The 20,710-nt window shown below is 62.6% G+C and overlaps 1 protein-coding gene across 1 annotated transcript in view; it reads right to left on the bottom strand.

Moving 5' to 3' along the window:
* Positions 1-2,866: 2,866 nt before the first annotated feature.
* ACOT7 (acyl-CoA thioesterase 7) overlaps positions 2,867-20,710 on the bottom strand; it is an 86,550-nt gene continuing 68,706 nt past the window's right edge. The window contains exons 8-9 of the mRNA XM_039842033.1: positions 16,524-16,708; positions 2,867-3,245 (exon numbers count right to left, since the gene is read on the bottom strand). Of these exons, the coding sequence (XP_039697967.1) occupies positions 3,147-3,245; positions 16,524-16,708 (284 nt within the window). The 3' untranslated portion in view covers positions 2,867-3,146. The remainder of the gene's footprint in view (positions 3,246-16,523; positions 16,709-20,710) is intronic.

Below are 20,710 nucleotides of genomic sequence, written 5' to 3'. Positions count from 1 at the left end.
GGGGGCGGGGGGCGGAGCAGGGCGCATGCCTCCGCGGGCGCCTCCGCGCCGCCCCCAGAGCCGCTCCGCCCCCGACCCTCGGAGGCGCGGCCGGTGGCCGTCCTTTCGTCTCGTCGGGCTGCTGTCCCTCCCGCACCTGCCCTCCCACGGAGGGCAGCGCCTCCTGGGATGCCTGGACCACGCCGCCGCCCCTCGCAGCCGTCTGGGGTCGGTCCACACTCCCGACACCGCCTCTGAACCTCCTGGGGACGACCCAGGCCCGGGGCCAAGACAGTCTGGGATAGAAATGGACAGTGGGGACCTAGGGCCAGGGGTGGGGGGCTCAGAAAGCCCGTCCCGAAGGAAGCCGCATCTAAGGTGAACAATAAGGGCGTGGCACCGAAAGCAGCTGGCGCGGGGGTGCTGAGGACCAGCAGCCTCTAGGAACTGGGGAGTCTTTCGGGGCCAGGGGCCGGGGCAGGGAGAGGCGAGGCCGAGACAGCTAAGGATGCGAACTTATCCTTGGGTCTCGGCGGTCCGCCCGTGCACGGACCGCGGGGCTGTCCCGCGATTGTCCTTTTCCCCTCACCGCTCGCAAATGTTTTTTCTGAAGTTGGGACCACAACCATGCAGCTGGGGGAGCCCAGTCTGGCACCCCAGGCCCTCTCCCGTCCCTCACTCTTCAGGAGCTGCCCCTAATAGCACTCTTGGGGGGATACAGGTTGTCATTCATAGGCTAGGGGACATGTGAGGGAAACCCATTAGTCCCCTTGATAGGGGCCTCTGGAGACCCCTCAGTCACGAGTGGCCACAGGCATGTCCACCTTCTATCCAGGTAGAGGATCCTGCCTGCCTCTTCTAGGAAGCCTGTGGCCAGGCACGTCCTGGACACAAGGCCTCCGGGGTCACTCTGGACTGCCCAGCACGGCGCCGTCCTGCCCAGGCAGATGGAAGTACCAGTGAGTGGGCAGCCCTGTGTCTGGGGGAAGGGAGGCGGGCACCAGACCCAACCAAATACAGCCAGTGCTGCCTGCGCCACCCCGCTCCCCCCAGCCTGGCTCCTGCTCCTGTCCACACCGTCCCCACACTCCAGGAGCGGCTGGGGAGTTAAGAGCAGCTTTTAAGGGATCCAGAGTGGGCCTTAGGGTCAGTCCTGTGAGACAGAAGGTGTCTGTATAGAAAGCCTTCGCAGTGAAGGGGGCTAGTGGATGGGGAGCCATGCGTTCTGTGTGTGTCCCTGGGCAGCCAGGGCTCCTAGCGAGCCCTCTATGGCCAGGCTGGCTCCCTGCCCAAGTGGCCCTATTTATAAATAGGCCACCAGCAGTAGGAGGTTGACACAGGGAGGCTGGTAATCAAGTGTGGCATTTCGAAGACAAGCACTGGCGGTTCAACCATCCCCGGCCTTGGGCCATGCTGCTGTCCAGCTGGCAGAGGGCAGCCTGCCCCAGGCCTGTGCCCTTAGCAGCCCTTCCAGCAGCCCTGCTCTCCCACTGCAGCCTGTAATAGCGCCCCCACCTGGCCTCAGTGGGCTGGTGGGAAATGTCTCCAGTGGCCGCGTTGGGGCCTTGGGCTAAGTGCTTTGCTAGCTTGGCTCCTCCCAGCTGCCCTGGGAGGTGGGTTTTAGGTACCTAACTCGCTCAAAGCCACGCAGACGAGTGGCAAAACCAAGACTGAACTAGGGAGCCTGAGGCCAAGGCCCACCTTCTTATAAAGGATGTAGGTGCCCAGTGGACCCAACTCCGTCAGGAAGTCCCAGGGCTTAGGCACTTGGGGGGGCCTGTGTGGCAGGCTTGTTTGGACCTTGGTTTGGCCGGTCTGGGCTGGCCGGTCTGCGTGGGGAGGCCTCATTGCTCCCAGCGAAGGGCACCACCCACCTCTGGGAGGTTAGCGCAGGGTGTGGGTCGAGCTGGGGAGGCCCTCAGGGGGCTGAGGGGCAGTGGGGGTGGCTGTGGCCTCCAGTGGTGAGCATGTTCCCTCCGCCGGCTCCCAGGCAGGAAATCACCCCATCAGCTGGAGCTGAGGCCTGAGACAGATTCCGAAGCTCTTGGCGGTGGTTTCTGCACATCTGGAGCTGCGTTCCCTCTCTGGGCCAAGGCAGCCCTGGGAGGCTGCAGCTGTTGGCGGCCAGTCTCCACCCCCAGGCCTTGGGGACAAGCCTGAGTGGGGAACATTCTTCCAGGCTCTGCCACTAGGTGTGCTTGGTGGAGGGGTTTTGTTCAGCTGTGGGTGGGGTTCAGGAGTGGCCTTGGCAGCTCATCTGCTCCTAGGCTGCTGGACCAGATGTGCACGCAGTGACACGCGTGCACACAGGGTGTACACACATAAACGCGTCCACACACCTCCACACTGATAGCACTCATGTGCTGCTCGGCAGACCCCACCCACAAGCCTTCTCGACAACGCCCTTGCCTGCGTGGCCGAGGGGATTCCTCTTCAGGCACCAGCTGGGAGCCCCCGTCCGCAGAACCCCTGTGTCCTGCTCCACGCTGGGGGTGCTGCTTCCGGTAAGAAGAGGCCACGTGCTGGGCAGCAGCTGCTCAGCCTGCACACCCCCACATCCTGACTCCTCCCAAGCATTTCCCATCTACGGGAAGGCCACGCAAGGGTCAGAGCTGCCATTCTGCTGAAGCTGGATGGGGAGCAAGTGGGGTTCTGGGCGGGGCCTCGGCCATGACTCGAACCAGGGCTCCAGGGGGAAGGGACGCGCTCTCCAGCCAGCGAGTCGTCTGGCAAGCATGAGTGGGCATTGCTGTACCTGAGCTTCTGGGGAGCACGCAGGGGCTGGTGGCCAGGGTTGGGAAGGGGCAGGCCCAGGAGGCAGGCACGCGGGTGAGCCCATGGGAGCGCCCCCCGCTCCCCCAAGACAAAAGATCACCCAGGACCGAGGTCCAGCCAAACAGCAGCTTTATTAGTGATGCTGGATTCTTTCTGTACATACAATAAACACAGAATGTTCCCCAGGGCACCAAGGGCCTCTGGGGGTCGGGGCCAATACTGTGTAGCATTTATACTGGAGTGACATAAATTAAGCTTTGGTGGACAGGTTTTCAGGAGTTAACATTGTGAGACGAACACTGCACACAACACTGGCTCTCAACGTGAACTGGGTTTTAGCCAGGGGGTAACTTGTGGGTGGCGGCCACTGCCGGCCCTGCAGCAGGGGGCGCCTAGGGCTGAGGCTCCGCTGTGCCCTGTCGCTTGGCCTTCATCTGCAGGTACCGCCCTTTGCCTTCCTCAAAGCGCTTCTTTTCGTCCTCGGTCTCGGGCTGTGGATCAGACACAGAAACAGGCAGGTCAGATATGCTGCAGAAACGGGGACCGCGAGCCCCTGCCCCAGCTCTGCTGGCCTCCTGGGACCGCCTGGGTGCCAAGCGCCAGCCTCAAGCCCCAACCTCCTGACAGGCCCGTCGACTGGCCAAGATGCTTGGAAGGGCCGGGAGCCTCCCATAGCAGAGACCCTCTGAGGGGCACCAGGAAGGGGCCCCTGTAGGATTGCACGGACACAGGCGACGGGGGAGTGACCGAGTCCCGTGGGCACCCCCACGTCACCTTTCACAACACGGGACCCCACGGGCGGCGGCGCCTCTTTGACAATGAACTTCGGCTAAAATGTAGCTGATACAAAGCAGGCAGGAAAGCCTGCGGCGGAGCCGGGTGAGGGGAAGGAAAAGGGGGCCCCGCTGGGGACTCCCACGTCTGCCCCACTCCCAGAGACGCCAGCTGCTCACGGCCTCTGCTCGCAAGGGCGGTGGGGACAAACACTGCGCTGGCCATGTGACCTTGAGAAGGCCACTTCACTGTACTGGGAGTGAGCGGTGAGTGACCACTTTGTGGGCAGGACAGAATGGATGCCCAGGAAGTGACCCCTTGAGTCCTTGTCACCCCTTCTGTGCTTTCTTCCACTGAGCAACTTGCCTGGTCCCTATACGAAGGAGCAGAGCCGACTGACCAGCTGGGACTTGGCCAAAGGCTGGTTTTGCCCAGGATGGTTCTGGTTCTTGCCTGCTGATCTGGGGGAGCAGGAAACGGCTTCCCTTTCACTCTCAAGAGTGGCCTGGCCTGGCTGCTGAGTGGCGTGGCCCCTGGACAGAGGTCACTGCAGCAGCACCACATGGTCACTTCCCGAGGCCCCGCCTGTCTCACTGCAGAGTTCTCTTCTGCCTGCCTGACTGGGGATTCAGGTTTAAAGAACAGAGCAAGCTCCTCCGGGATGAGATTTCCTTGTGACACTCAGAGGGTGTCTGACAGCCGAAGAAATGGGGCAGTTGCCCTTCGTCCACAGTGACACCAGGCCCCGGCAGCTATTTTTAGGCCCAAGTGTTTTACAGACAAATGGTGTATTGGCAAAGAGCGCACTCAGCCAGGGGATGTAACGCCAGGTTAGAACAAATGCTCCTCCCTCTCGGCCTTCACAGGAATTCTTCAAATGCCACCAGATGTCCACTGTCAAAACCGTGTGGCCTAGAGCCAACGGAGCACTTGGGTATCTCAAGGACGAGGCCCGTGCTCCTTACAGGGGTTCCGGTTCCTGTTGCAGCCTCTGGCGCACATGTGGAAAATGGCAGCCTTTCCAAGACACCTATTGAAGAAGGCGTTCCCACTGCTCTGGTTTCGTCTCCGACTTTTTTTAAAAAAATGAAATTTGAGGCTATGTAATTTGACCTGAAACAGCCCAGGGAAAAGGAAACGTTCTATCTCACTTGGAGCAGGCAGTTCTGAGGGGGCAAGACCCCTGAGCTTCCTGGGGGCTGGAAGACTCAGAGCCCAGCCCCCACTGCAGAAGGTGCCCCATGAGGCCAAGGCCACACATCCTGCTGGACACGCCCAGGCAGAATATGCTAGAGTGGGCCTTCCCAAACCTGAGGGCTTGCAGATGCAGAGTCTGGTCCAGCGGCTCTGGAGGCTGGGAGCTGAGACTCAATTCTAACAAATGTGCGGATGATGCAATGCATGTGGACCGCTTTGAGTAGCTGGGCCCTGACCCTCTCCATCCATCCCTGCCCCAAATGGGGGTTGGATGACGTGGCCGAGAAGACCTGTGGCTCCCCTCCTGCGGCCTCACAGAGGACCCCTCTGTGGGCAGTGCACGAGTCCCGGGGCTGAGAAACGGGCAATCGGGGCCTGGTGGGGCTGGGCGGGAGCAGGAGAGCTGGGCGAGGGGCGAGTGTGTGCCGGACCGCGGGCTCCAGCCCCTCTGCTTGGGCTTCTGGAGCAGGCGGCCCTCCGTCCAGCGGGTGGAGTCCCCATGCCCGGGGCAGGAGAAGAAAGGCAGGAGGCTTGGAAATGAAAGGACTTCTCAAAAGCAACAGAGCGTGAGCCCAGCCTGCCGAGGAAAGGTGACCGAGAGGGGATGGCCGCCTGGGCCCTCTGCCGAGCCCTCTGGAACCAGGTCCTGTCTGACGTGAGGGGACTTCCTCTTCTCCAGCCCACTGGTATCCCTGGACACCCGGCAGATGTGGCATTCCAGCAAGATACGTGGTCCCCAAGTGCCCGGGTCACCAACTAAGTGCCCTTATGGCTCAAGGGAACTGGGAGGGAACCCAGGGAGGGGTGGCAAATGGCCCTCAGTACAAACCTGCGGGAGGTAACCCCAACTCCAAAAAGGACATGGAACCTTTCTGATGGTCTGTGCCAGGGCGGTTTGCGACCTACATGCTAACTGGCCTCTTACAACACAAAGGCCCAGATAAAATAAATCTGTTTAACTTTGTTTAATCCGGGCTTTCCCAAACTAATTTTGGCCAGGGACCCCTTTCCTAAGGAACCCCATCTTGGGGTTGGCTACCCACACTCTTCTGCCATCAGCTTGCTGAATGTGCCCTCAAGGCTGGCCCTGGCAGCCCTGGCAGATGCTGGGATGGGACAGAGGCCAGGCTCCAGCGGCCTCCAGAACGGGCCATTTCTGACAGGCATGGGCCGGCCTACCCAGGACCTCACCCTACTGCACGCCCTTCCCGGAGTGGCCTCTGTGTTCGGCCCCCGAACCAGCCCAGCCTGCCCTCTGGGGCTAGCGTGGGGAGATCGGCCAGCCTGGTTTGAGTCTGGCTTCACCACAGACCAGTCCAGAGGCCCCGCAGACTGACCCTCATTCCTCTCTGTATCCGGTATCCATCCCCAGTGCTGCTAAGCGGACCAAAGTCCTCCTAGCCGTCCGCGTCCAACACCGGTCATTACAACCAACACAGAGAGACAAAGGAGCCGGCTCTAAGGCCCACCTCACGGGTCAGCACGTTATGTGAAACGTCCGGAACAGGAGAATCCAGAGAGCAGATCAGTGGCTGCCAGGGGCTGAGGGGCGCGGTGTCTTACTCGTGAACACACGTTCTAAAACCGATCGTGGTGCTGGGTGCACACACCAGCGCCCACCGGGCGCACACCCCGAACGGCAGAACGGCCCGGAGCGTGACTCCACCTCAGCGAAGCTGCTCCAAACCGGCACCGCCACGGAGGGGGCGCGCTCCTCACGGTTCCCAGGTTCGCACGGCGGTGCCCCCACCCAACCCTGGCACGCGGAGGGCAGCAGGGCACAGGAAACACGCACCGTGCGCCCCGCAGCCGAGCCCCGACGCCCCCCGCCCCTCACGCAGCACCTCCTGCACGCCGCTGTGCCGGCTCTGGGGCCCTGCCCCGGGGAGCCGACCGCACACCGACGCGAGGCAGATTACGCACTACGGAGGACAGCGACAACCGTGTGGCCCAGACAAAGCAGAGCAGAGCCACGGGCAGACAGGGCCAGGGCTGGGAGGGTTCCTAAGAAAGTCTCCGTCTACGGCGAGGTCCCAAGGGTGCTCTGTCCAGAGCAAACAGCAGAGCCTGGCCCGTTCAGGAGACCAAGCCACCCAGGGCATGGCCTCCTCGGAAGGGAGCAGAGCACAGCGTGTCTGGAATAGCTTAGCGCAGGCCCTCGGGCAGCTCCTGTCACCCTGTGCCTCAGTTTCCTCACCCGTGAGCAGGTCCCTCCCAGGTCTGTGTGGATTCAAGGAGCAGGGAGCGCGCCCGCGCCGTCCCCAACTGGAGGCCGCAGCACGTGGAGGCCCGTGAGCTAACGGGCTCTGCCGCCGGGGCGGCGTTCGACCGGGACGCCTGCCGACTCTTCTCCCGCTCCGGGCGCAGGAAGCCCAGAGAGACGCAGCGTTTGCAAAGCGAGAGCTGCCGGGGGCGCAGGTCCCACAGCAGCCGGGGAACGAAGGCCGGAGTCTTGCCCACTAGTGAGAATAAGCCAACGACGAGGAGCCCTAACATCGCCGCCAGTGGTGGGAAGCGTGCGCGAGGGTGGCCCGCGTCGGTCACCGCGGGTGTCCTTCTTACTTTCGCATATTATTTGAACTTTCTGTAATTGGTAAGAACGGAAAACTGACTAGACCCGTGAGGGCGGCTGCAGCCCTAGGACATAAACTTTGGGGTGCAGGGTGGGCCCCGGGAGCACTGCATGGGAACACCGGCGTTTGGAGTGGGGTGGGGAGGCAGTGTCGGGTCCTCATCGGCCGCTGTCCTTCCCAAGGAGGCGCTCGCTGTCGGGCTGCGCATGTGCAGTGTGGGCACCTCACCCCCCACTCCCGCCGGGGCCCTCAGGTGCAGCTGTGACGACTCAGTCTCGCAGAGCTTTCTGGAGCTCGTCCCGCAGTCAGGCCCTCGGCCAGACGACTTCCACCGTCTGCAGGTACTCACCCCTTGGCACCAACAAGGGTCCCAGAGCGTGTGTGCCAAAGGCTCTGGATGCTTCTCTCACTAGTCAGTCATCGTGGGACCCGAGGGGGGGCACCAGCTGAGATGCAGGTATCTGCCGTCTATGCTGCTGGTTCCAAGCACTGAATTCTCAGTCCGCCCAGTGGAGGGAGATGCCGGCAACCCGCCCCGGGCCTCAGGGCTGCTCTGAAGCTTAACATCTCACAACAAACGCATCCTCCAGGACCTGCCCTCAGAAAGAACTAACACCGCCTAGGGATGGGTGTGGAGACAGCTGGCCAGCCGGCCAGAGCAGCCAAGACACGAACAAGGCCTGGGGCAGGAGCCAGTGGAGGGGCTCGTCTGTCCTGTCTCTGGGGACAGCGGTGTGTGCTGAGTGTTCTGGACTCTAGAGTCCAGCCAGGCCTCGGAGTAAGATCCGTTGGCAGCAGGGCATAAGCGCCCGCCATGCGAGTGCTGCCACCCCAAGGTGCTGACGGCCTTCCTCACTTAATTGCCCCGGAAGGTGTCCAGCCAGGGTAGAAGTTTATGAAGATGGTCAAGGGCAGTGAGGCTCCTGCTGCCGCCCGCAGGGGCGACGGAGGCCAACACCGGCAGGCAGGGTAGCGTCTCTGGTCCCTGAGGGGGCAGAGTCCCTGCCTGGCTGAGCTGGAGAATCCTCGGCCTCCCGAGGGCTGTGAGCGCTGATCAACAGCCCTGCTCGCCAAGTGACTAAGAAGAGCCACCGCTCCCCTGCTGAGTGTGGGGCTGACGAGACAGATGGCTCCCTACACACGGCCCCCACCGTGGCCCACTGCCGCCTTCCTCATCCGGCAGAGTAAACAAACACATACGCTGCTGGCTGTGGCTTTTCAGTGGAGGGCTGGGGTTGGCGGGCAGAAGGAAGAAGCTCCTCCACGGGAAGGCACATTTTCTGTCGAGTGCCTGAAGCTGTTGGCAGAAAGCGGCGCCGGGGACCACGGCAGGCACCTCGGGCAGCCTGTGCGTGCGTGTGCCGTCTCGTGGGGCTTGGGCCTCAGGGGACCCCCTGTGTGCACGCCACAGAGAGAACAGGAGACAGCGAGAGGGGCTGCAAGCCGTCCCGGGCCTGGCGACCCCGTTTACCAAGGCGCAGGCACAAGGGGTCACCTGCCTGGAGTCGGGGGGAGTGGAGGGGTGGCGGGGAACAGTGCTGGGTCGTTGGGACCTGGTAGGGGGGCCTCAGGGATGCTGCTCACTCTCTCAGTGCCAGGGTCCTCAGCTTGCAACCGGCACCTGGAAGGTGGTGACCCCACGAGAGGTCATGCACGGGCGGTATGGCTGCACGGGTGTGGTGCCCCTGTTACAAACAGCCTCCGAGACCAAGCGTGCTCCTGTCTGCGACCCACGGCACTGCCCTGGGAGGAGGACGGGCGGCTCTGAGGGTCATCTTGAGGTGGCAGGGCCTCTGGAGCTTTGTACTCGGCCATGGGGACAGGGGGGACGGGGCGCCCAGGGCAGGTCAGAACGCCCTTACCCTCCGCGCGGGAGCCCCGTGCCCGCCCGCTGGCTGCAGGGGCCTCCGATCTGCCACCCGCCTCTTCTCCGCTTCTCCTCCTGCCAGCGGCAGTCTGCCCGGCTCCCCTCCACCGGAGAGGGGCCTGTGGCTTTCTCAGCCTAACGGCGCAGACCACGTGTTTCCCATTTTCCTTTCCTGTGCCGTGAGACACGCGTTGGAACCTGGCACAAAGGGCGAGTGACTAAGTCCCACCCTCGCTGAAATCAAGAGCTCGTCCTTGTAATTAATGAACGTCTGGTGGGAAGAGAGCTTCCAGTGGTGATGTGACGACTTCCCGTGAGCCCCAGGGACACGGAGCGTCTTAATTAGGAAGTCACACGGCTCGCCCTCTCCTGTCTTCATAACGGGAGACGGGAGGGACCCTGGGACAGTCACGCAGGTGATTAAGATGTCTTCTCCTTCCTGGGGCCACTCGGCATGGTCTGGTGAGGGGCACGTGCAGGCCAGGCGCGGACGAGCTCGGCGTCCAGGAAGCAGCTCCGGCCTCGGACCCTGAGTCAGGGCGGTGGGGACGGGGGCCCGGAAGCCGCTCTACACAGCTGGATGTCTTCAGTAAGGAGCCTGCTGTGGAGTCACAAACACTGTCACCAGGGGCTCCCCTCACCCAGCAACACTGCCTCAGCCCCAAGTCAACTGCCTCGCCCGTGGCTGTGAAATCACCCGGCCCGAGGGTCAACGGGAGGCTGCAGAAGAGGCGGGGGCCTGGGCTCCGCCTGGGGGAACCAGGTCTCGGGCCTGCCCCACAGGCCTCTCAGCAGCTCACGCCACAGGCCCTGCGTGTCCGTTCACAGCGCCCGTCCCTGTGCTGGGGGCGCGACGTGGCTGTGCCCAGCAGACGACAAAGCTGTAACTGCCATCTGCCACGCGCTCGAGTTCTCACTACACGCCTCGGGCCCCGTGTGTGAGCACTCAGCCCAGCCGTTCCCGCCTGCCCTGTCTGAGGCCAGCACCGTGCTGGGGACACAGTGGGGGCCCGGAGCCATTTACTGAATGAGAGCGATCGAACGAAGATCCAAGCAAGACAGCCCGAATTCTACAGCGATTCGGTGCTGGCGGTAAAGATTCAAAGCCGGTGGTTTTGCTTGATGCGCAGACATCCGGGCACCACCTGTCCCCCCTGCCGGAGGCGGCACCGTGCCACTGGGAAGAGCCAGTGCGCGCGTGCCCAGGGGCGGCGCTGTGCTCCACCTCAGGCCGCCCCAGGCTCGCGCTTGCCCACCGAGAAACCCTCTCCGGGCCCGACGGCTCTCGCAGGCTGCAGTGGGAGATGGGTGCTGGGAATGTTCTAGCTAGGACCCCTCCCTGCTTCTGCTGCACCCTCTGCAGGCCCTGCCCCTGCTCCCCTCCCGCAGCGGCCGCCCCAGCACCACACGGGGTCGGGCCGAACAGTGCCCAAGAGCCGGCCTCTGCGTTTTCACGTTCTGCACAAATCGGAATAGCAAGAGGTCGAGTGGATTTGTAGACACAGCGTGGAAGCTACGAGAACCGACGAACATCTTAATGAGGAAAGGCGTCACTGGTGCAGTGGCCGGTACGGGCCATCAGGGACGGAGCGGATCTTGAGACGACATCTGCAGCCTGACCGGTTACGGCGGTCCCCGGAGGAGCCAGGGCTCCTGGCAGAGTGGAGGTGAGTGGGCCGGTAGGCGCTGCAGGCTCTCGTCCACACCCACACCCTGCTTCCAGGGGAGCTGGGACTCACAGGCCACTGGACGTGCCCAGCACCAACCATTCAGGTGACAAAAGCAGCTTCAGGACATCGCGAGGCAGACTCCCAGCTCAGTGTCCAAGGCACTGGTCGTGAAGCTCCACAACGGCTCTAGTCCCTGACTCGTCCCCGAGGACCAGCAGCAAGGACGGGGGGCGGGGAACACGGCTTCCCTCGCTCATCCGGCTCCCCCAGCCCTACCAGGAGTGGAGACGTCAGCCCCGCCATCCTCCAAAACATCTGAATTTCTATCTGGGGAGCAGCTAAAAGCCACTGCACCCTGCCGAGTGTCCAGGATGCCGAGGTGTCTCCCAAGCGCGGAGCCACTCGAAGCCCCGGCCCACAGAGGCTGCGTTGGGACCTGCTGCCCTAGGTCCTGCAGTGGGCCTGCTGCGGTCAGGAGAGTTGGTGTCCACCTTGGTTGCTGATGCTTTGTCTCAAGGAATGGGGCCCCCCGCGCCACGTGCCTGGGGTCAGGCGGGCGCTGGGGGACGGGGAGCTGACCACTGCTGAAAGCCTTACCCCTGAGCGTCCTCTTCAGTGGAGGGAAGGAGCCTTTAGTCGTCGCTGAGACCGCGTGAAGAGGGACCCCAGCCCGTGACGGCTCCAGCGGGGAAACCATGGCTCAAGTCCTGCAGGAGGCCCCTTGGACCAGAGGTGGCCCCCCTCCAGGTCACGGCCCCTGTCTGCAGGATGGGACATCTCTAGCTCTCAATGCCAGATATGGCGGCAGAGGAGAAATGGCCAGCGCCCCAAACTCTGCAGCTCTCCGTAACCACCATGTTGTCACCACGGCACCCCGAACGCCCGCCCCTCGAAGGGGAGCAGGAAGGGCGGCTGCACCCTCGATCTCCTCACTGCCTTTTGTTTCAGAAAACACTTCCTCGTCCTTTCTGTGGCTGAAGACTGAGCCTCAGGGCCTAGGCCCCTGTCCACGGCGTGTCGCTGTCCGTGCGGCTGCGGTAAGGGGCCGGGCACTGGCCAGGGCAGGCGCAGGCTGTGGTATCAGGCCTCGCTTTCCAAAGACCCGTGGGAGCTGCTGTGTTGAAACGCGCTTTCCAGACCTGCCTCTGCCACAGCCCCGAGCTCCTCCGTGTCCCCCCCGCCCTCTGCACACAGCGCCTCACACACGCCAGGCCGAGATGCTGCCGCCTCCATCCTCGCCCGTCTCCCCGGGGCCCTACGGCACAGAGGCTGGAGGTCGGGAGGCGGGGTAGCAGCCAGGACGGTACCCGCTGTGGCTTCACACGCCCAGGCCGGAAAATAAATCACCATCGGAGGAGGTACCAGGCCCCCAGGGAGCTGTCACGGTGCTCTTCCCGTGTCCCTCTGCACAAGCCACCTGCCAGCCCGTCGGCAGTCTGGGGCTGGTCCCCCACCCCCAAGGTCAGACGGCACGGCCACAGGGAGACCTTCAGAGAAAGGCGGGGAGGCCAGCAGGGCCGGGGCCTAGTGTGCAGCCTGGCTGTCTGGCTCCAGGCTCCACGTTTGCTTCGTCTGATAATGAGCCTGGGAAGTGCGGGCAGCTGGGGGACGCGGTGTCAGACCTGCCTGGCATAAAATATTCATCAAGAAATACTCCCAACAGCAACGTCGCTGCCTTCCGTGTCAGTCGGCCCCAGGGATGGAAGCTAAAAATAGACAGGGAGTTGGAGAATTGCTAACAATGGGAAGAGGGGGGCTGAGTCCCCACTGCTGGCGCCCGCGCACAGCACACGTGTGCTCCGAGACGCGGATGACACTCACGCTGACGGTCCCCAGGTCGGCGCCACGGAGGCCGGGCGGGAGCTGAAAACCCACTCTGGGGAGCGGACCCTCCCTGCCAGAGCTATTTTTACGAACAGTGGTGAGCCCAGGCCACCTCGGTGAAGACTCCAAGACCATCTTTAACTGATGAGAAGCAACGGGGGGATCGACAGGAAGCCAGCCGGCAGGAAGGTGTGGCTATGGCCAGCCGCTGGCCCCTCAAACCTGAACGATCTGGTCATCGCTGCCTTCGTTCAGGCAGGTGTCATTCCTCACACCCCCTGTGGTCCCCACCCGCCGGGCCCGAGGACCTCCTCCTGCACCCGACCCCGCCCCAGGCCGTGGTTTCTGGAAAGGGCACACAGACTGGCCAGGCCCCTGGAGGGTCATGGGCCTCCACAAAGGGATCCCTGGCTGCAGGCTATTCCCCATGGCGACCAGACCCTGGGGTGCCGGGGCCCTGCTCCCCGAGCCTACAGACCGCTGACCCCTCTTGGCTGTGGCGCTGGTCTCCCAGTGGCTGAGTTCTGCCGGAAGTGTGGGCAGCAGGGGTGGCCACAGCGCCTTCGCTCGAGCCCGTGGCCGCTGCCGGACCCCTGGCCAGTGTCACAGACCCTTCCACTTCAAGTTTATCAGCAGGAGCTGTTTCAAGATGGAGATGTCCCGACTCCCGCCCTCTCGGGTCCACCCGCTCCCAGTATCAGCGAGGCAGCCTCGGCCATGGTGACTCCTCTCCTATTACGGGCAGCTGGTTCTGCCCCCAGCTTCCTCACCTGATGGTCCTGAGAACCGGCTCCCTCTCCCTCCAACTCCAGGCCCCACTGGGATGCAGCCGGCCCACTGAGGCCGTCCTCACAAGGAAGCTATTTAAGATGCGGCTGCTCCCCCAGAAAACACCAGCCCCTCCTGCTTTCCCCACTTTGCCGCCGTCTAACAGTCCCCATGTGCCCTATCTGGGCACTGCCCGCCCCCGAGGCGGGGCGCGAGCTCTAGCAAGGAGGGGCCTAGGAGAGATGTTCCGGAGATCCCAATATGACTCAGCTGAATGAGTTCTCACCCACCCTCCGTGGTGTGTAGCGTGGCCGGCACCGTTGCACAGAGGAGGAAACTGAGGCATGCAGGCAGCTCCTGCCTGTTCCCACATGCGGGCCAGCAGGGAGGGGAGGGGCCTTGGGGAGGGAGGGGTCGGTGGCTGCTACTCCGACTGCCCTGCCCGGGGGGAGAGACGCGGCTGGGGAGGCGAGCGAGCCGGTGGCCGCTCTCAGGCGTCTCCCGAGCCCTGCTCTGTGCCAGGCATCGTGCGGCCACACCTTGGAGCCTGTTCTGGATGCAGAACGACGCACGCACACTAGACAACCTCATGGCGCCGAGAGCCTGCAGAGGGTGCGGGATGGCAGAGTCGCCGGGAGGCGGGGCAGGAAGGCTTCACCGAGCGTGGTGAGGGAAGGCCCTCCGAGGGGGACACGCCTGAGGAACAGTGGGAGGAGCTGGCTCCATGACGGTCTGAGGGCTGGTGTCCGGGCAGGAGCAGAGCGCGTGCAAAGGCCCCGAGGCAGGAATGAGTCTGGGGTTGAGACTCGGAAGCCAGCTTGGCTGGACCCCGCGCCAAGGGCACCGAGGAGCCGCTGAGCAGTTTCGGTGGGAGAGGGAGCAAATCTGACTGTTTTAACAAACATGACGGCTTCAGCGCAGAGCTGGGCTGAGGACGACCCGGGTCTGAGCAGGGATCCAGCAACAGGAACGGGGCCTAGAGACGGTGGGTGTGGGGCTGAGCAGGAGCCGGGGAGCGGAGCCGGCCAGTTCCCAGACTCACGGGAGGGGCGGGGCACAGGGGATGATGAGCTCGGTAAGACGTCTGCGGTGACACTGTGGAGTGAGGTGAGCTAGCAAAGTCCATGGGGAGTGAACAGATGAGGCACGGGGCCTGGACCCAACCACCCAAGGGGGAGGAGGGTGCAGGCCAGGGCCTGTCAGGGCTTTGTGTTTAGGGGGACCGTGGGGTGGCCGCCTAGACACTGAATAGGTCCGTGTCAAGGGTGCACAGACTTCACTGAGCTCCAGCAAGCTGTGCCAAAGGCAGGGGGAGGCCAGCGAGATAAAGATGGAGAATGTCCTTGGATCTGGCCACCCTGCTGGAGCCAGAGGTCAAAGATTCCCGTGTGTGACAGCTGAGGCTCCTCCAGCCATGACAGAGGCCTTGCTGCCAACTTGGCCTTGGAGAGGCCCGATAGCCCACCCACCCCAGCGGGGCCTGTGAGGCCCTGGAAGGAGGAGCAGGGGTGATGAACATCTCCAGGGGGGCGCCCTGGAGGGCCTCAGCTGCCACTGAGAACTGGCTCAGGCAGTGGGGCTGGAGGCCAGGTGGTCACCCTCCGCCACAGGAGGCCGCGTTCCTGCCTGCATGAGGAAACGGGATCTTAAACGCAGTGTGTTTATCTGTCACAGAGGTTTACAGCATGTTTTTCTCGGGGAGCCGCAGGATCTGCGTGGGGAGCAGACGCAGTGGGGGTGGCAGGGGGCCCTGCAGGGTGCTGGGGCAACCCCGCCCTGCCTGCTGCGGCACTCCCCACTCCCTCCCCCAGCAGAGGGCAGGGCGCCCCGCCTACAGCCCACGCTTCCAGGCTCCTCCTGGCCCGGACAGGCAGTCTGGCCAAGGAGAAGCAGGGGAAGCCACGCAGAACGTCTGCACACCCAGCACCAGCATCGTGAGCCGGCTCCAGCCTGGCTCCTCATGACTAGCCGTGTGGCCTTCCGCCTGGGCCTGGGCCTGGCTGGTCCGGGGGGTGCTGGCCCGTGTAATGGGGGTGGGGGTGAGGCAGGCAGAGGGCTCAGAGCTGGCAGGTGCTGGGACAAGCTCCAGGCCGGGCGCCCTGACGGGCACCAGTAAGGAATTCATGGGGCTTATTATAAAACCATCATCAGCCTCAAGAAAAATCCGGAAGTTTCCTTCCTCCCTTCAGTACACGATTACCAAGTGCCTCCTGCCAAGCATCCTCGCCACCACCGTCATCGTCCCCGTCCCCACCTGGGACCCTCGGCTCCTCTGGCTTCCCTGTGGCCAGCATTTGCCAAGACGTTGGGATTCCAGCCCCTGGACCCGCCAACAATGCCCCACCCCTCCGACTCCCACCCTTCTTAGGGGACGCTGCCCACTCTGGGGGTCACGTCACACCTGGCCTCCTAGCTGGAAGGCCACCTGCCGGCGCTCTCCCCCTACCCCTCCAGTGTTTCCCCTGCCGTCCCCCCCCGGCAGGCCACATTTTTTTTGGTGGGAGGCACCCACCGAGTGCCAAGTCTGTTCTAGGCTCTGGTGACCCGTGAGGAGCAAACGCGGTCAGGCCACACCCCCAGCCCCAGGAAGCCCAAACAGCAGCCTGGGAATTATGCTCTGAGACCTGAGCGGGGAGCCCTGCTGGGGGCCGTGAGCCCTCCAGGATCCACGCCTGGGCCAGGGACCCCAACTCTGCTTGCCATCTCTCTCTGCACACCCAGGGTGGAGCCCAGTGGGTGGCCAAGGCAAAGAAAGGCCATGAAGCCCGGGCGCCCAGCTCCACAGGGCAGGGCAGGGGTCTGGCCTGAGCCACACCAGGAGCCCGCCCTGGGGAGGGCCCCACCAGCATCTCAGAAGCACCGAGGCACTGCTCTCACCGTCGAGAGGGTGTGCCGATGACCAGGAGCTCGTAAAGAGGTCTATCTTGTCCCATCTGCCCGGTCCCTCCCCCACTGGCCACAGGGGAGGGCCCTCACGCATGACCTGCAATGCAGCCAAGGTCGCAGGATGTGGCTAGGCTGGGCCCGGCTACCCAGAAAGGGCTCCTGCGACTCGGTTTCTCCTGGGAGCCCAGCGAGCGACGAGGGGACACTCACCACGAGCTGAGGCACAGGCAGCGACTTGCCCTCCTGGCTCAGAGACACGTAGGTGAAGAAGGCACTGGCAGCCCGGTAGCGCTTCTGCGAGTCGTCCATCACGGGGTCAGCGTCCACCAGGACCTCGATCTCCATGGACTTATTGCTCGTGAAGGTCATGCGCCCAGAGATGGTGATGACGTAGCCTGCAGAGCGGACAGTGGGTTAGGGAGGCACCAGACAGCGGGCCAGGCTGGCGGGCAGGGCACAGACACCAGCATCACCGAGGATGTTAAAACACACTTGGTTAGGTAGCACGGGTCACTTTGCTAACCACTAGGACGTTAAACAAGACATTAGCACCCACAAACGTCTATCTGTTTAGTGAGCAGACGCACTCTTATCACGTGTTAAGTTAGCGTTGAAGGGACCTTGGTGGCCATCGCCTTACTCTCTGCCCAAGCGTAGGTCTCTATCCCCTGGGAGTGGCATGTCTGCTGGAAAAATGCTTCTTGTCACTCCTGCCCCTGGGGGCAAGCCCCCAACTTACTTGCAGGTAGCCCAGGTGGGAGCTGCCCACACACAGGCCAAGGTCAAATCTGCAACCTGCACTGTACGCTGTGGCCTTGTGCCCACTGGACCCACACCGCTGCCCTGCGTTGCTCTGAGCACTAAAGAACCTTCTTTTGCCTTCCCAGGCCTCTTCCCAGCCGCCTGGCTGCAACGTTCCTGATGCTGCTCTGACGGGCTCACGTGACTTGACTGGGCCAAGCCGTCCACTGACCACAGTGCTACGCGCCCCTGGAGCTACCGTCTGCACTTCAGCCCATGCAGCCCCAGGCACACCAGTCGACCCTCTGTCCAGGCGGGACCTTGCCTGTCTGGTCAGGCGCTCCTCCTCAGTCGGTGTGGCCCACGCGACCAGAGCTCTCCTCCGGGCTGGGGACAGCTGCCTTCCTGGGACACGCCTGAGGCCCCGTCCTTGGGCAGAGGCCACCGGCGTGCACCACCCCCAGCACCAGCAGTCTCCCTGGTGGATTACGACAAAGTCTGAAGTCACGCATTCCCGTCACACTGTCTCCCCCTCGACCGAGCCCGACCTCTGCACTCCCCACGGCCCTGGGGTCGCGAACGTACGTCAGGCAGCTGCTGCTTGACTGACTAGAGCCCTCCTCTGCCCCCGCCCTGAAGGCCGTGAGCTTGTCCCGCTACGTGACTCCTCCACCTCACAGACAGCAGCGTTTCTGCGACACACAGACGCACTGTCTCGCCGAGCAGCTATGGGGACGGCACGAAATGAGCCAGGGGCCGAGCTCGTGCCTGGTGGCGGGAGGCACTTGCTGCAGCCGTGACCACCACCAACGGTGTCTGGCCCACGAGGCAGCGCTGACCCTCGGGGGTGTGCAAGGGAAGGGCTGGCACCTGGCTGGGCCTCCGCCAACATTTGGCCAGAACACCCTTCGCAGCATGGCCTGGCTCTGGCCTGAGCCCCACGTACATTGCTGGGACCTGCTCCCCAAAGCAGTGCTGGCTGTGGGGACCTTTAATACCCCCGGGAACCCCCATCTTAGCTCCAGGGAGACAGGCCCCACGAGACATGGTTAGAGACCATGGAAGACAGATGAGTCGGGGCAGCACAGCTGACAGTTAGGGGTGAGCATGTGGGCGGGCCAGAGGCGGGAGCGGTTATTCCATGTTATAAAGTTCAGAATATTCCATACCACATTCAACGTCATGCTTCCAGGGAGCATTTCATGTCGGATGCAGCCATTTCTGGGGGGAAGGAAGGCCACATGGTCAGCAACGAGGGGCATTACATGAGTGATGAGGGTGTAGAGTCACCTGCAGGGCATCCAGGGCACACCCTGGGGTCCGTCCTGGTAACGGCCAGAACTGGGACTGGTCAGTTTCAGTTTAGGTCCCAGCCCCGCGGCGACCCAGTCAGGTACCGTCCCGTGGTCGTGTCCTCAGCTTCAGAGCCTGTGACTTGCTAGAGGGATGACGCTGCCGCCTCTGAAAGGCGAAAGGGCTGGGGTCGGGGCTGTGACTGAGATTCTGACTTTGGAGAAGGAATCGCTGCGTTCTGTAACATAAGCGACACTTGAGACAGTGTCTCTTTTTGTTCCTGTGTCTAATGCGCATGGTCAACATGCTTTGTTGTTTAAGATCTGTTTTAGTTAAAGTTAGATGTTTCCTTGGATTTCTAACCTGGAAGGTAATCATGAGCAGCCATGACTTCGTCACGGTCACTGGGAGGAAATTACATGGGGGACAAGGCAAGGGCGTGGTGCAGCTGTCCTTCAGCTTGCTGTCCCCGTGAGGGTGGCCCCCATCCACACCTCCTGCCAGGGAATTTCTGTGGGTTTCCTCTCGTGGGAAGAGCTTGGGTTCCCTGTGTCTTATGGTCATGGGAGAGAGGGATGCTGGCCGGGTACCGGGGAGGAGGCAGAGGCACTGTTCAGACCTTTGGGGACCCGCTTATCCTCCCGCTCCCTAGCTCATAGGATAAGACAGCACGTGGGAAAGAGGCAGAGCTCAGAAATGGGCTGGAGCTCTACCTGCCTGTGTCAGGTGCAATTAACTAACTATTCTGGCAGGTGGGAACATCGGTCTCCAAAGACGTCCACATCGTAATCCCCAGAACCTGTGAATTATGTGACCGGACGTGGCAAAGGGACTTTACAGATGTGATTAGGTTAAGGGCTTGGAGATGGGAGGTCGGCCTGGGTTATCCCGGTGGGCCCAATGTCATTGCGAGGGAGGCAGGAGGTGAGGGTCAGCGAGATGCGGAGAGATCCTATGCGGCTGACTTTGAAGGTGGAGGGAGCAGCCACGAGCGAGGAACGCAAGGGAGGCAGGTGCTTCCATAAGCCGGGAAGGCGAGAAACAGATTTTCCCCCTGGAGCCTCCAGAAGGAAACCGCCCTGCCACACCTGGGTTTTAGCCTCTGAGACCCGAACAAATTTGAGTTGTTGGAGCCACTAAATTTTTGGTAAACTGCTACAGAAACCACAGAAACCACCAAGGTGGAAGCTCGGCTGGAGAATTTTAAGGTAGCCCCTCGTTCTTCTGGGCTCTTACACTAAATCGTAACTATAAATCAGGAACACAATACTTCATGGAGCTCAGAGAATATTATCGTTTAAAAAGTTCTATGATACGTTTCTACCAACGAACGTGACACTTCTATGTTTCAAGAGGGGTCCCGACACACCCAAAAGCATCTGGAAACTCAAGACGAGGTTCCAAGTGAAAAATGAAGGAAGCCCAGAGGCCACTCGGGCCAAGGTCCCAGCAGCAGATCGCACAGCTGCCGGGTTCCCGCCGGTCCAACAGGGGCCCAGGAAGTCGGCACTGCAGGTGTCCTATCGAAAAGGCATTCGACCAAGGCACAAGGTCAGGTTTGCGTGGTATTTTGTACGTTCTGTCAGGCTCTCATTTGGTGGCTCCAACTCTCGGATTTCTGACTCAGTGTGAGATTTGGATCTAAAATCAAGCTCCTCTCAATTCCACAAAAGAGCAGAGTCCACGGGCACCACCGAGCAGCCGGCCCTTCTGGTGAACCCCAAGGTCTGAGGGGTCCCCCCGTGCAGACCGAGCGCTGACAGGGCTGCGGGCAGAGGTGCTTCGTGCGCGGGCTGTGGTGGGTGGAGTGGGTGCCATGCTGCAGGGGGCGCCGGGCGCTGGGCCAGAGCACGCTCGGGTTTGCAGGGGTCTAAGGAAATCCCTTCCAGGGCCCTGCACCCTGCACACGGCGCCTGGGCAGCCACGCCCGAACCCTGGGTCGCTGGGGACTGAGCCCATAGTCCAGAGGACAGCGCCCCCAGCAGAACACTCTGCGGTGGTGGAAATGTTCCCCTATCTGCACTGCGCGATACGGGGGCCACTGGCCACTGCGGCCGCTGAGCACCTGGACTGCGGCACGTGCCAGCGAGGAAGGGCACGTGCCTCTCCTGGCCTGCAGTCCTGCAGGCAGAGCCGACGTCACCAGTCTGCCTCCGACACGCTGAGCCCCGCAGGAGAGGGGCCCTGGGCTGAGGCCGACGAGAGGGACACAGAGAGCGGTGCCTTCTCCGGGGCTGGACACCACGACCTGTCAGTACCCTTCCTTAGCAGCGACTTCAAGCTGCTGTAGGAGCCGTGAGTCCCATACACAACCGCGCGGCAGACAGCTGCCACTCGGGAGTCCGGGGTAAGCACCTGCCCGC

This window comes from Pteropus medius, unplaced genomic scaffold (assembly GCF_902729225.1).
Source record: "Pteropus medius unplaced genomic scaffold, Ma_sr-lr_union100, whole genome shotgun sequence".
In the NCBI taxonomy this organism is placed as follows: domain Eukaryota; kingdom Metazoa; phylum Chordata; class Mammalia; order Chiroptera; family Pteropodidae; genus Pteropus; species Pteropus medius.
The sequence above is the reverse complement of the archived record's forward strand: the minus strand, read 5'-3'. Positions and strand labels throughout refer to the sequence as shown.